The sequence below is a fragment of the Uranotaenia lowii genome, chromosome 3 (genome assembly GCF_029784155.1).
Source record: "Uranotaenia lowii strain MFRU-FL chromosome 3, ASM2978415v1, whole genome shotgun sequence".
NCBI classification, from domain to species: Eukaryota; Metazoa; Arthropoda; class Insecta; order Diptera; family Culicidae; genus Uranotaenia; species Uranotaenia lowii.
This window is the reverse complement of record NC_073693.1, coordinates 157,187,688-157,201,368: the sequence shown is the minus strand read 5'-3', so window position 1 is coordinate 157,201,368 and position 13,681 is coordinate 157,187,688. Positions and strand designations below refer to the sequence as shown.

Genomic DNA, 13,681 nt, shown 5'->3' with positions numbered 1-13,681 from the left:
CACAAACCAACCATATACATTGATTATTGGCCCGACCAACTGTTGTTTGCACAATCGAACTTGTTTTGAAGGGACCTCAAATCGCTCAAAGCTTAAATTTTTTTATCTTCAAAAATCGCGTGAAATACCAGGAAACTCGGAGAATCGCAAAAAAAAATCGATGTCAGAATGATTTAAATATGCATAACACATTGAGATCTTGTGTTATTTTAGAAAATTTTAGCCAAAATTTCTTAACTCCAAAAAGTTATCATAAAAAGAATAAAATACCCCAAAAAAAATTTTTTTTTTCTTGTTATTTATGTCATTTTAGCCACTTTGGCATGTATGTTATTTTTGTAATCTTTTTTTTTTTTTTTGTAAATTCTTTATTTGAAACGGCTCGTACCTTTAGGCTTTAAGGAGCCAAACTCATTTTGTTTGATTACAATTGTGTGCTTATATCTAGTTCACTTTTCTAAGAAAAGATAGAAGATAGATAGGGAAATGTGAAAATAAAAAGAATTATAGACGAAGATCAATAGCTTTTAGGAAAAGATATATTTCGAACATGTAGTCCAAATCTATCACAACCAGCACATCTCTCACTGGAACATAGGGTGGTTTTCCTCGGGCTCCCCCCCTCTATTAAATTCGTTCTAGTGACAAGATGGACCTCGCACGACCAAACAATATGCTCGATGTCATGGTAACCTTGGCCGCAACCACATAGATTGCTGCCAGCAATATCAAAACGATAGAGTACCGCGTCTAAGGAACAATGATTGGACATGAGACGGGAAAATATACGAATAAAATCCCGACTCAAGTTCAATCTATTGAACCATGGTTTAAGGCTTACCTTTGGGATAATCGAATGGAACCACCGACCCTTGTCATCCTCGTCCCATTTGCGCTGCCAGTTGACAAGAGAGTTTTTTCGAACTATAAAGTAAAATTCGTTGAAGGCGATTTCACGTTGATACGTGTCGCCTTCCATCGCTCCCACCTTTGCCAGAGAGTCTGCCTTCTCATTGCCCACTATCGAGCAATGAGAGGGAACCCAAACAGGTGATGGTAAAGCGACGTTTTGATAAAGCACTCAAATTATTTCGTATCTTCTCGAGGAAGTACGGCGAGTGCTTTCCCGGTTTTATCGAATGGATTGCTTCAACAGAGCTCAGACTATCCGTTACAATATAGAAGTGTCCATTTGGCCGTGATGCGATACTGTCCAAAGCCCAGTGAATAGCTGCTAACTCCGCTACATATACAGGGCATGGTGACTGAAGACTGTGAGAGGCGCTATATATTTCGTTGAACACTCCAAATCCTGTTGATTCCTCTATTAGTGATCCATCGGTAAAGTACATTTTATCAGCATCGACGTGTCTATATTTAGCTTCGAAAATTCTTGGAATCAGAAGAGGGCGATGCGAGACCGGGATTGCACGAATTTCCTGCTGCATAGACAAATCAAACTGGACAGAAGAATGATCGTAGTCTGGGCTACAAACACGAGTTGGAGAATACGAAGAAGGGTTTACCTGCATTGACATGAGGACATAGTATATAGACATAAATCTAGTTCGAAGATTTTGCTCAAGTAACCTTTCAAAATTCACAATCACCAATGGGTTCATGACCTCACACCTGATGAGGAACCGAAGTGATAGTAGATTGAATCTATCTTTAAGAGGAAGTATTCCTGCCAAAACTTCGAGACTCATGTTATGCGTTGAGGGCATACAGCCCAGAGCGATGCGAAGACAGCGGTATTGGATACGCTCGAGTTTGATGAGGTGAGATTTGGCAGCTGACTGGAAGCAGAAGCTACCATATTCCATCACTGAGAGAATGGTTGTTCGATACAATTTTAAAAGATCTTCTGGATGGGCTCCCCACCAGGTGCCAGTGATTGATCGGAGAAAATTGATTCTTTGTTGGCATTTTCCTTTCAGATACTCAATATGGGCTCTCCAAGTACACTTGGAATCAAACCAAACCCCCAGATACTTAAAACACCTCGATTGAGTGATCGTCCTGCCTAGGAGTTGAAGCTTAGGTTGAGCAGGTCTATGTTTCTTAGAGAAAACAACCATCTCCGTTTTCTGAGGGGAAAACTCAATCCCAAGTCCCAAAGCCCAGGAAGACAATCTGTCTAAAGTATCTTGTAAAGGTCTGTGCAGATGAGACTCGGAAGATCCTGTGACAGACACCACGCCGTCATCTGCAAGTTGTCTTAAAGTGCAGCCTTCAGAGAGACAACTGTCGATGTCACTTACATAAAAGTTGTACAAAAGTGGACTCAAACATGAACCCTGTGGAAGGCCCATGTAGGAGATTCTTCTAACTGCAATATCTCCGTGAGCAAAGTTCAGATGTTTCTCACAAAGCAAGCTGTATAAGATGTTGTTCAATAAAGGAGGCAGACCCCGGGAGTGCAACTTGTCTGACAAAACCTCTATTGAGACTGCATCAAAAGCTCCCTTTATGTCTAGAAACACTGAAGCCATTTGCTCACGTTTTGCGTACGCCATTTGTATCTCTGAAGACAGCAAAGCAAGACAATCGTTTGTTCCTTTGCCCCTTCGAAACCCAAATTGAGTATCTGAAAGGAGACCATTTGTTTCCACCCATTTTTCCAAGCGAAACAATATCATTTTCTCCATCAATTTGCGTATACAAGACAACATCGCTATTGGACGGTACGAATTGGGATCAGACGCTGGTTTTCCGGGCTTTTGGATAGCAATGACTCTCACTTGTCTCCACTCTTGGGGGACAATGTTGTGCTTCAAGAATTGATTAAATAAATTTAACAAGCGAAATTTTGCGGCATCCGGAAGGTTTTTCAACAAGTTAAACTTGATTTTATCAATTCCCGGAGCTGAATTGTTGCAAGAGAGGAGGGCAAGTGAGAATTCGACCATCGAAAAGCTGGAATCCAGATCGCACCTGTCTAGGGACACATTCCGGACAACTTTTCGGTTCGGTGTGGAATCGGGACAGACTTTTCGTGCAAAGTTGAATATCCATCTATGTGAATGTTCATTTGTTGAAGATCGATTACGCATGTTTCGTGCTACTTTCCACAAGGTATTCAAGGACGTTTCTCGTGATAACCCTTCCACGAATGTACGCCAATGTGCTAGTTTTTTCCCTTTAATCAATTTTTTGAATTGATTTTCAAGGGACAGATATGCTTGAAAATGATCGAGGGTTCCATGTTTTCAAAAATCTTTGAATGCTTTTGATTTGTCCTTATAAAGCTTGGAGCACTGGATGTCCCACCATGGGTTAGGAGGCCTTCGACGTACAGATGAATTTGGGATGGGTTTCGTTTGAGCACAGACTGCGCTTTCATGTTGCAAACAAGCTAGGAAGTTATACTCTTCCAAAGGAGGAAGAACATTCATAGAATTGATGGCTGTTGTAATCGTGTCCGCATATTTTTTCCAGTCGATGTGTCTTGTAAGGTCATATGCCATATTTGTTTGATTCGAAGTGCTGGCCCCATTGGTGATTGTAATTTTGATTGGTAAGTGGTCACTACCATTGGGATCAGAGATTACCTTCCACTGGCAATCCAATGATAGTGAATTTGAGCAGAGTGAGAGGTCAATTGCACTTGGTCTTGCAGGAGGTTTAGGTACTCGTGTTTTTTCACCCGTATTCAAAATTGTTAAATTGAAACTGTCACAAATGTCATATATAAGAGTAGAACGACTATCGTCAATTTGTTCTCCCCAGACAGTTCCATGTGAATTGAAGTCACCCAGGATCAACCTTGGCTCAGGAAGCACTGAGCACAGGTCCTCTAGGTGACTTTGATCCACTGCAACTCTATGAGGCCAGTACAAACTGACAACGCATAAGTCCTTACCTCTTATAGTTATATGACATGCAACAGCTTCAATTCCTCCTGATAAAGGGAGGTGGATTCTATAAAAGGAGTGGCGCTTATTGATCCCCAAAAGCACCCCTCCATAAGAATCGTTGCGATCCAAACGGATAATATTAAAATCGTGGAAAGTGATGTTTGATTGAGAAGAAAGCCATGTTTCAGAAAGGGCAAAAATATCGCAACTAGTTTCATGAAGAAGAAATTTGAACGGATCCAGTTTAGGAATGAGACTACGACAATTCCACTGTAAAACAGTGATATCTCCGACCTCTGGGCGTAAATTAGCCATCGAGAGAGATAAACACTGAAATGAGGGGCCAAGTTTGCATCAATTGCTTTAAAAATGTCTTTACTGTAGGAAGCATTGTGATTACAATGCCTCTCATTGATTCTGATACGTTGAAAAACGAAAAAACCCTATTCAGGATATCCGACAACTTGAAAAGTCCAGGTTGGGAGGTTGATTCTGGTGAAACTACGTTGGGGTTGAAGCTACTAGAAGTTCCCGCTACTTCGGGTTTATACTGAGGTGTAATATTCATTTGGAATCCAGGAGGAGATGGTTTTTCTTTCTGTACAGTTGGCGCTTTTTGTCTTTCGACGACTGGAGGGTTCAACGTGACTATTTTTTTGGGGATTCTGGTGTTCTTAGGAGCTGGTTTTGGACGTTTCCGGGAATTAGCAGTAAACACAACTGGAAGTTTTTGTAATCTTTTGCCATTTTTCGTTATCTTTTATTTCTGTCAGTCTTGTTATTTTAGGTATTTTTCATAAGTCAATTATTTTATTTCATTACACTAACTTTTACAATATTTTATTTTTCATCTTTTTTGGCTGTTTTATTCATTTCGAATCAAAGAAATATCAAAATGACAAGTGTTAGCGTTTTTCTGTTATTCGTATATTTCACAACTTTTTAATTTCAATGATATGTCCTGTGCAGTTTGTGCAGTTACCTTAAAATGGTTCATTTTAGGATTTAAATGCAGAGAGCATGATCCAAAAATTCATTCGAACAGAGGGAGAGCGAACTTTACTCAAATGAACTCATTCCACGTGAATCTCCCAACCCAACAACCCCAAAGTTTGTTTATAAACATTGCATTCGGTGCAGTTTGGTATTGCAATCACAATTTTTACAGTTATTTCAGGCGGTTTTTACCATGGATACCGATCTATCAGACGTTCAATCGGAAGCTCCGGAGACGACAGACGCCGAAGAAGAGCTGTCCCAAGAATCACAAGCACCGAGTCAGGAGAGCACTGACACCGGTCTTCCGGACGACCCCTACCAGAGCCAGGAATTTCTGCAGAAGAAGCTCTACTTCTTGCTGGAACAGCTGAAGAAAATGCACAACACATTGCCGGAGTATGATTTTTGTTCAACACCTAAGTTTTTTTAATGAAATTATTTTTGGTTTTTGCAGACAATACCAGTTACGAATATCTTACGAGTTGTTGGCCGGGTTGGCTAACTCACTACTTAACGATACCATATTCGAAATAGTAAAAGGTTTGATGGAGATTCAACATGTAACCGAAAAGCATTTGATGCAAGTTCGAGAAAAGGTGGAAAACGACCATCAATGTATGCAATTTACCTTTATAACAATATTCCGCAGAATTCATGCAATAATTTGCTGTTTCAGTGGAAGTTCAGCAGTGGGAATCGAAAATTCAAGACCCCGAAGAGCTATCACATATAATCGCCCTGATGAAGATAAAGCATACCAAAAATCTCAAAGAAACCGACATGAAGCTAGTGTTGCATCTGGACCAGAAGGTGAAAGACCAACAATCCACCCTGGAGAAAGCCGGTGTTCCGGGATTTTACGTAACGGACAATCCAAAGGAGATTAAGATTCAAATGTACTTGCTAGATTTCATCCTGCGGCTGGGGCGGTTGAAGTTTGAGCCAAACAAATAGCAGCAGCTGGATGGATTCGAGTGAGTGAGATTGCTTGGGAATGAGATGCCTTTTCCCTATGAATGACGTTTTATGTGAAAATATTTGTAACGAGAATAAACAGGATGAAAATGTGTATAAGGTTGTCGAAATCTATAAGGACCTTGACGACGAGTATTTGTTCATCCTCAATCTAGTAAGTAATGCTAGTAGGTTACTTATAAGATAACAAATAACTGAAAAAGATGTGAGCAAAATTGAAAGTTTGGAATATATGTTCTAATGATAAATAACGTAAGTTTTCACCAGATTTGTTTTTTAACTCTTAATTCGACAGCAAAAAGAACTAAAACTAAAATTTTCGAAAGGTTTTTTATTTTAATCCTAAGTAAGATACCGACATATTTTAGTTGAGAAAAAAACTGCCAGGCTTGATTTTTGAATAAAATGTTTAAAACAAGTTTGTAGTTCAGAAGTTTTATATCAAGCAATATTGCACCGAAGTTGGCTTACCCCCACCCTTTTTTTAAGCTCGCTCACACACTAAGCCAAATTCTTTGACTATATGCGTTTGAACCACTACTTGTCCAAAAAGCAACTAAACACACTTAAAAAATCTCCATTCATGATTCGCTCCCGCGGGAAGAGTTTACGGGGTTGATCGAATCGATCCTTCGGTCTACTTGCAACTATTTGACACCTCAAAATCTCGCTTTTTGTGATATCACATATGGGCATAGAATAGGGATAGACTAGCTTAATTTGGTTTTGGAAAGTTGATTGCCCTCCATCGGCATCAACGCAATTTTCTGACACCTGAATGTCATTTCAATTGCGCCACTTTCAACGAACCTGCCTAAAAAGATAGCGAAATCTATGACCTAACGGCTCGCGATGGTTGCGGTATGTAGATAACAGGTCCCGGGATGTTTTTATTATGTTTTGATTTGGGACTATCTCTGCAGGAACCAGTTGAACACGTGCAGCTTTGATAAGTCATTATTTATATTTCGGTAAGTGCATCGGTGCAGAGTTATCAAAAACTTATCAGCTCAGCAGGAAATTCCCATGTCAGGATTCTCGATGAGAAAATTTTTCACATACTGAATCTGCTCCGGTGACAGGTTTAGGTGCTGAGATTCCAGCTCAAACTGTTCGAGAGAACCGGCTCCGCCGAGAAATCCGTTCAAGCGAGCTGCTACGTGGGATGTTTGCAGCAAGTCCGTCGTCAGGTTCAAGGTTTTTGCCAAATCAACATGACCTTGCAAACGATATTTTTGATTGTGGCTGAAAGGAGAGAAAGTTAGGAAATGGATTTAAAATAACATGAAAATGAAACACACTCTTGAGCCGGGTAGAATTCCGACGAAGGAACAATTTCTGTAACAATTTGATCATCTGTTTCCTTTTTCTGTTGTGTGATTTTACTTTCCTCGGCTAGCTTCCGCTGATCTTCGGAATGATACATTATCATACTCATGTATTCCCGCTTGAGTCTGGCAGAGGCAAGATATTCGTGATTCTTCCAAAAGATATCGAGCAGTTTCGAATAGCTGATTACCGAAGGGTCATAGTGAAGTTCGATCACCTCAACGTTGTCACCTCTTAGATAAAATAAACAGTTTAGAAATTAAAGATAACAAAGAGCATGAGAAACTTACATATTTTTTCCTTGAGGAGCACCAGTAGTCCCTCCAGCATAACCTACACGGGTCCTTAGGATACCCTTCGTGGCTCCAAACAAAGAATCGCTGCCCCAGTAGCATCCCATACCTAGTGTTGCCACTTCGTAGGGTGTATCAACTTGGTGTAACGGGCCCGTCTTGTTGAGAGAAAATGTTCGTTATTTGAATTAGCTTAGCGTCTCTACTTACCGTTGCCATCCTGATGAAGATTTTAAGTAAAAAATTTAGGATTAATTTGGAGTTTTATCTTAGAGTAAACTTTCACTAAAAACTCTTTGTCAGCGTCAAAACACAGATGCTCTGTTATCTTTAACAAACACATACCTTTGTCCTTTCATGTAGTGGTTACATTATTCATATATTTAAAGCTATATGACTTATCGAAAACTGATTTTTTAAATGAAAAGTTAGAACAAAGTGTAAACTATACCAGAAAAATCATGAGTTGAAAAAATCAGCAATTTTATGTTTTTAAAGTATTATCAGCAATGATTGAGGCATAGTTTTGAATTAAATTGAAATGCTAATATCACCCACACCAATTAAAAACAGTTAGCCGAGCGAGCACGTGCTAAGCTTATTCCCGCGTGTTTGTATGAGTTTAATCACACCCTGAGCACAGCGTTCTTCTGATGATCGAGAGCTTATTCGCAGCTGAGCGGATGTAAACAAACCCCTTGGCGTAGCGCGATCCGGTTCCATATCATTTAAAGTTTATTTTGGGACCGATTTTTGGCAACTTCTAGCTCTCGGATTAGCGTCCCAAGTATATAAATATGTTCAGCTGGTCAAGAACCTTTCGATTATGTATGTTTTGATAAACAATTTTTGACTTACCTTTTGGACGTTTTTGTTTTCTCCTGTAACTAGAAGTGTATCGAAAGATCCCTCGAAAAATAATTTGACATTTCTACTGTATTTTCTGAAAATCAACCAACATTTCATTAACGGTCATAAAGTCATCAAACCGCTTAGAGTGACGTAGCATGGATTGTACATATGACGACGGCATCGCTAACTGGCACACTTTTACTATAAGCCACTTACTAACTAGTATAGAAGTGACGCGGAAAAGCTCGCGAACAAAACAAAACAAAAACGCGACGCGATTGAGCCAATCCGGCTCGTCTGACTTGGTGATAGAGGCATTACTGTAAGTCATTCATATCGAAAAGTTTGGGCGTGTTTTAACAACTTGTGGGCCTAATTTTTGGTTAAAATTTTACCCTGAGGGTCATAACAGCTGGAACTTTCAACTGGTATAGAAAAAATCTCGAAAACACACATTTGACGGCATCTCTAGACGACCCCCTTCAAAAGCTACATATTTCAAAAGTTTAGATCTTCACGATTCCGAAACACCATATTTTATGACATTATGATCAAATTAAGATCCCCAAATTGCAAACGGAAAATCACATTGAATGAAATCATTTGAGCGCCATTCTCAGTCAGACTCGATGGCTTTCGTCAGGCGTTTTTTGAGCCGGGCGCCGCGCCAACATGTGCTTTTTGATGAGGCACACGCTTTGGCGGTTAAAAATGTGATGCAATTCTTCGACCGGTAAACTGATTAAACTATTGAGGGGTTTTACTGATAATTTACAATAGAATGTCTTCTAACCTTTTCTGGATTAATGTCTTGCCTATGTGATCGGAAATGTAACATTTCTAGTTGATGTCTGAGGAACGTTTTCTCATTTTTTTTATAGATTCAATAAAGAACACCGGAGAAACTAAGCCATAATTATAACTAGCCGGATAAAGTGAAATTGACTAAAGTTCTTGTTTGCCTAAAGAATAAAAGCTACCACTGATAAGATTCTGCAAAACAAAGTGTATATCACCCTAACCCTAACTGTACAATTGCAATTTATTTTCCATTACAACAAAAGAAAGATTAAATCTTCTAGAAGACAAATTGACGATATGTTTTATATTTTATAGGGTTTATAGGGCTCAACCTAGATTTTGCTTTTATCTTATTTTGAGGAATGAAGGAAATGAACAAATACTAGGATCTCAGTGAAACTTCATGTTTCTTTGAAGAGATCTAATTCAAACTTTACACTAAGGCGTACATTTTTCAAAAACATCTTACAAATGCTAAAACCACTAGCCCACAGGAAAAGTACTGTATACGCCGTGACCGAGATTCGATCTCATGACCTTTGGCTTAGAAGACTTGAACTCTATCCTCTAGGCCACGGTCCACGGCTAATTCGGACCATATACGAGAATTCTCGTTTTTTCGCTTGCCTCGAATATGCATCACTTAACTCATAATGTTATAAATTGAATTATGTAACTTTGTTCTACAAAATTAAAACCAACATTTTTGGTATCTCAAAGATACATTTTTTATAAATTTTGTGTAGTGGTTTCTAAGTTATAGATTGTCGAATTTAGTTGTTTCCTGGCTAAAATTTCTTCGCTGTCCTAATTGCTAAGCAACAGTGAAATTATTTTTTGAAATTTCACGTTAACTTCATCTTTTCACTTGAAATGTACAACTTAACTCCCAAAAAGCATCCTTCAATTTTGAGAAGAAAATGCCAACAAACTTTAGCATAAATAAGCATAATAACAAAAATTTGAATGAAAGTTTTTTTTACAAACCATCATATCACTGGTTCAAGCGCCTCGATAAGCAACTACTACCTATGTATATTCGTCATTCATCATGTAGTAAATCAGATGATGAGAAATCAAGACCTGCTCAAGTTGCGGCTTTCTTCCTTCCTTCTTCCTTTCGATGACCGTAACGGTAGTTCAAACAAAATGCAATCGTAACTTGAGCCGGGAGAGCAAGTGCGCTTACGAAATAATTGATGACCCCGTCTGAGGTTAGACATTTCTCATCGACTTAGAGATGATTTGCTTTTATTTATTCTAAATTTCCTTCGAATTTGAATGACAAAAAAATTGTGTCGAGTTACTCACATAGCAAATTGCAATTTGCAGAAACAATCTGGCAGGATCACGCCTCAAGCGCATGCTGTTTATTATATTCAAACACTAACACAACGAACGTTACGGAAACCTAGTTTTGAAGGCGACGTAAACAGCGACGGGCACAAAACGACGCACACATAGCCGGCAGTTGTTGATTGTTTCCTCGATTTGCCGAGTCATGGTGATAGCAATAAACCAGAACGCCGACGGTTTATCAAATACGAAAAATTAAACAATGATTTGGCGAACTCATACATCTACTGGCGCGTGCACAGATTTCTCTAGAGCTCCAGAAACCAACAGAACGGAAGTACGTCAATCAAAAGTTATGAAAAAACGCCCTCGAAAATATAATTTGATTCCACCTCATCAAATAATTCTTCCTTCAAACGTTCAGAGTCCTGATTCTTGACGTAAATTTTTGAAGCACAATTTGAGGCGGCTGTTTTGTCGATTAGATTAAGCATGTTATTCTTCTAAAACAACCTAAACAATGAGACGTTGAATCAACGAACGATTACACGATATCAGAAATATCTTGTCTCTCGTTATCATGGCTAATTGTTTATAATTTTCGGCAGAGCAAAACAAAACATTGGTATGACCTAAAGATGATAGATTAAAATAAGAAAAAAAGTAACTATAAGCAAATGTTATCTTAAGACAGTAAGAAAATAGATAAAACACGGATAAAAAAACTCTATAGGTTGTTATCAAAATTCGTATGGTTGGCTCATCTATATCACATATTTTTGTTTGAACGCATAATATTACTTAATCAACATCGATAACTACAAACAAACTAGCGTTTATGTAAAGTTGATTTAGCTGTAGAGGATTTCTCAACCGCATATCGCTAAAATAATTTAACAGCTAGTAGATTTGGCTATATTTTCCTAGTCTACATTAAAATAACTGATAGTTATTTTTTAAATATCACTGATGCTTGACTAGACCTTGAATTTCGTATGAACAAGCAAGTAAATTGTCTGACTTAGAGGAAAAAAAAACCAGTATTTATTTCTCGTGGAAAAAATCAACCAACACGAAGCGGGAAGGTAAATATGATTTATTTTTTTCAGTTGATTTCTTTTTCTATTTTTTTTTAATTGTTTTCAGATACATATAGAGATGTGTGGGTGCATTTTGACCCCCGAGGGCCTATCCGGAATGTGGAATAATAAACAGCGACAAACAAGATCATATCACGTAAGTTACATAGTATTCTTAATCTATCACAATCATACTTTGATAAGAGCTTTTATCTTATTTCAGGGCGCCGGAAGTTCAACTTCCACCGAAAAAAATAACAGCATTCTGTTTCAGCGTTATGGCGCTGGCTCCCCCAGCAGAAGCGAAAAAACGATGCAGTGGTTGAAATTAAAATTCATGCCACTAATCGTATATATAAATAAAATTTAAAAAAAATAAATAAAATTGTTTCATTTAAAAAAGAAAAACAATGCATTTTATCTGTTCCAATTAATTTTATTAATATTTTGAATCAACGATTTCCCACGTTCACGGGGAGCAGCATTTACAGTACAAACAGCCATACGAATGATTAAATAAACATTCCTGTTGGATTCTTAGCATCGATGCGATCGCTAAATCAGCCATTTATCCTTTCGTGGCAAAGTATCATCTGATTGTTGGTTTGAACGTATTTTCGGGTCAGAACCAAACAACCATATTTATGTTCATGTAGACGCGTAAAATAACTGATAAATCTATATATTTTTCTCCGTGAACAACTCAATATTTGTAAAAAAATATTTTTGTATTGAAATAAAAACTATTAATATAGAAGAAAAAATTATCGTATTTAAAAAAATGCATATCGGGAAAATGGAAATATTAATTTTTATGCCAAATCCCTTAGAAATGCCTAAAATGTCGAGAATTGGTATTATTTAAAAAAAAATTAACGAATATCACAACCACGCTGCGACTTGTCAATTTCATATTTTTATGTCATTCTTGACATGTTTGTCATTTTCCTGTTTCTTGATTTTTGATTCCAAACTTGGTGTAATTTGTCATTGGAATAATTTTTATTCTTTTTCTAAAATGTTTTAATCATTTAGGACCACCCTAGTGGGAAATAAATGAACCACCAACTATGTCGATTATCACTAAAAAAAATATTTTTTTCTCAACGTTCATCTCAATTTCTCAATCTCCTTTGGCCCAATCAAGGCACTTCAGAATCAAGTCCGATTGAGATAAAATTGAGACGTGGTTTATGATATTTGCCCCTCGAATGTATACTAGCAGAATGTCCAAGAAATATTTAAAAAAATTTAAAGGTAGTGTCGAGAGCCATATTGGATTTTTTTTGTGACGTCACAAAAACGAATGTATCGAAAATTTGTATGCGAATGGCTGAAATTTCAAAGAAAAAAATGTTTTAGAACGAAAATGAATTCCAATTTCATTTTGATTGTGTTGTAAGACCTCTATTTCACTATGTTTTGAAATTTTCTGGTCCTCTGAAGATTGCATTATGTTTTTTTCTCATTTTAATAATGAACGCAATGTCATTTTGAAACTAAAACGATCAAAAACGAAGAATAAATCTACTTTAAAAAGGTCTAGCTGGTAGTTATTGAGTGTTGAACAGATTGTCATGATTTTTATCCAATCGGTTTACCATATTCAATTTATATGTAGAATAATTAACATCAATTGATGATTGTTAACCGATTTACTAAAATGGCAATAAATAATTGTGGTTTTGTATAAAAGTTTGTTTTTTGATAACTTTTTTGTAATAAAAATCTTACACTGCACTGACTTGATCATTTTCATGGAAGACTTTGAACTAATTTTAAAGTTTTGCAAATTTAAGGGGGGGGTAGGGTCTAACGGGTATAAAAAAACTCCATTTTCACGATTTTTTTCTAGAGCTATCGTTCAAACAAATGTATTCAAATTTTTTGCATTATACAAAGCATTGTTAAAAGAACATTTAGTATTTTTTCGTAGAAAAATATTGAAAAATGAGCCGGTGACGGAGCACTTTCGCGGATGCCTTTTAGAAAACAGGATTTGCGGTGGACACTGTATCTCAGCACAGAATCGTCTGAGGTCAAAAAATCAGAGCAAAATATTTTTAATAGATGTTTTTCTGGACCCCAACGTTTTTATTTTACTTAAAAATATTTTCATGGAATTTTTGTGGCTGTTTGAAGTAAAAACTACGATTTTTCACTTAAAAATCTGCCATTTTTCACCTGTAAAATCTCC

General features: G+C 37.3%; 2 protein-coding genes across 3 annotated transcripts; one reads left to right on the top strand and one right to left on the bottom strand.

Annotated features, from left to right (window-relative positions):
• The first annotated feature begins 4,936 nt into the window (after window positions 1-4,936).
• LOC129756145 (gonadal protein gdl-like) lies at window positions 4,937-6,214 on the top strand. Of its 2 annotated transcripts, XM_055752923.1 has the most exons (4): window positions 4,937-4,970; window positions 5,029-5,255; window positions 5,314-5,474; window positions 5,536-6,214. In XM_055752923.1, the coding sequence occupies exons 2-4, from the start codon at window positions 5,050-5,052 to the stop codon at window positions 5,811-5,813; spliced, it is 645 nt and encodes a 214-aa protein (XP_055608898.1). In that variant the 5' UTR covers window positions 4,937-4,970; window positions 5,029-5,049; the 3' UTR covers window positions 5,814-6,214. The 2 variants fall into 2 exon arrangements, with proteins under 2 accessions (XP_055608898.1, XP_055608897.1); XM_055752922.1 differs by lacking the exon at window positions 4,937-4,970 and having other exon boundaries at window positions 4,984-5,255.
• A 202-nt stretch (window positions 6,215-6,416) lies between these two features.
• On the bottom strand, window positions 6,417-7,786 carry LOC129756144 (peptide methionine sulfoxide reductase-like). The gene is made up of 4 exons (XM_055752921.1): window positions 7,667-7,786; window positions 7,454-7,614; window positions 7,136-7,396; window positions 6,417-7,079 (listed from the first exon to the last, which is right to left on the bottom strand). Exons 1-4 carry the CDS (start codon window positions 7,673-7,675, stop codon window positions 6,845-6,847), a joined length of 666 nt encoding a protein of 221 aa, XP_055608896.1. The 5' UTR covers window positions 7,676-7,786; the 3' UTR covers window positions 6,417-6,844.
• Window positions 7,787-13,681: the final 5,895 nt, after the last annotated feature.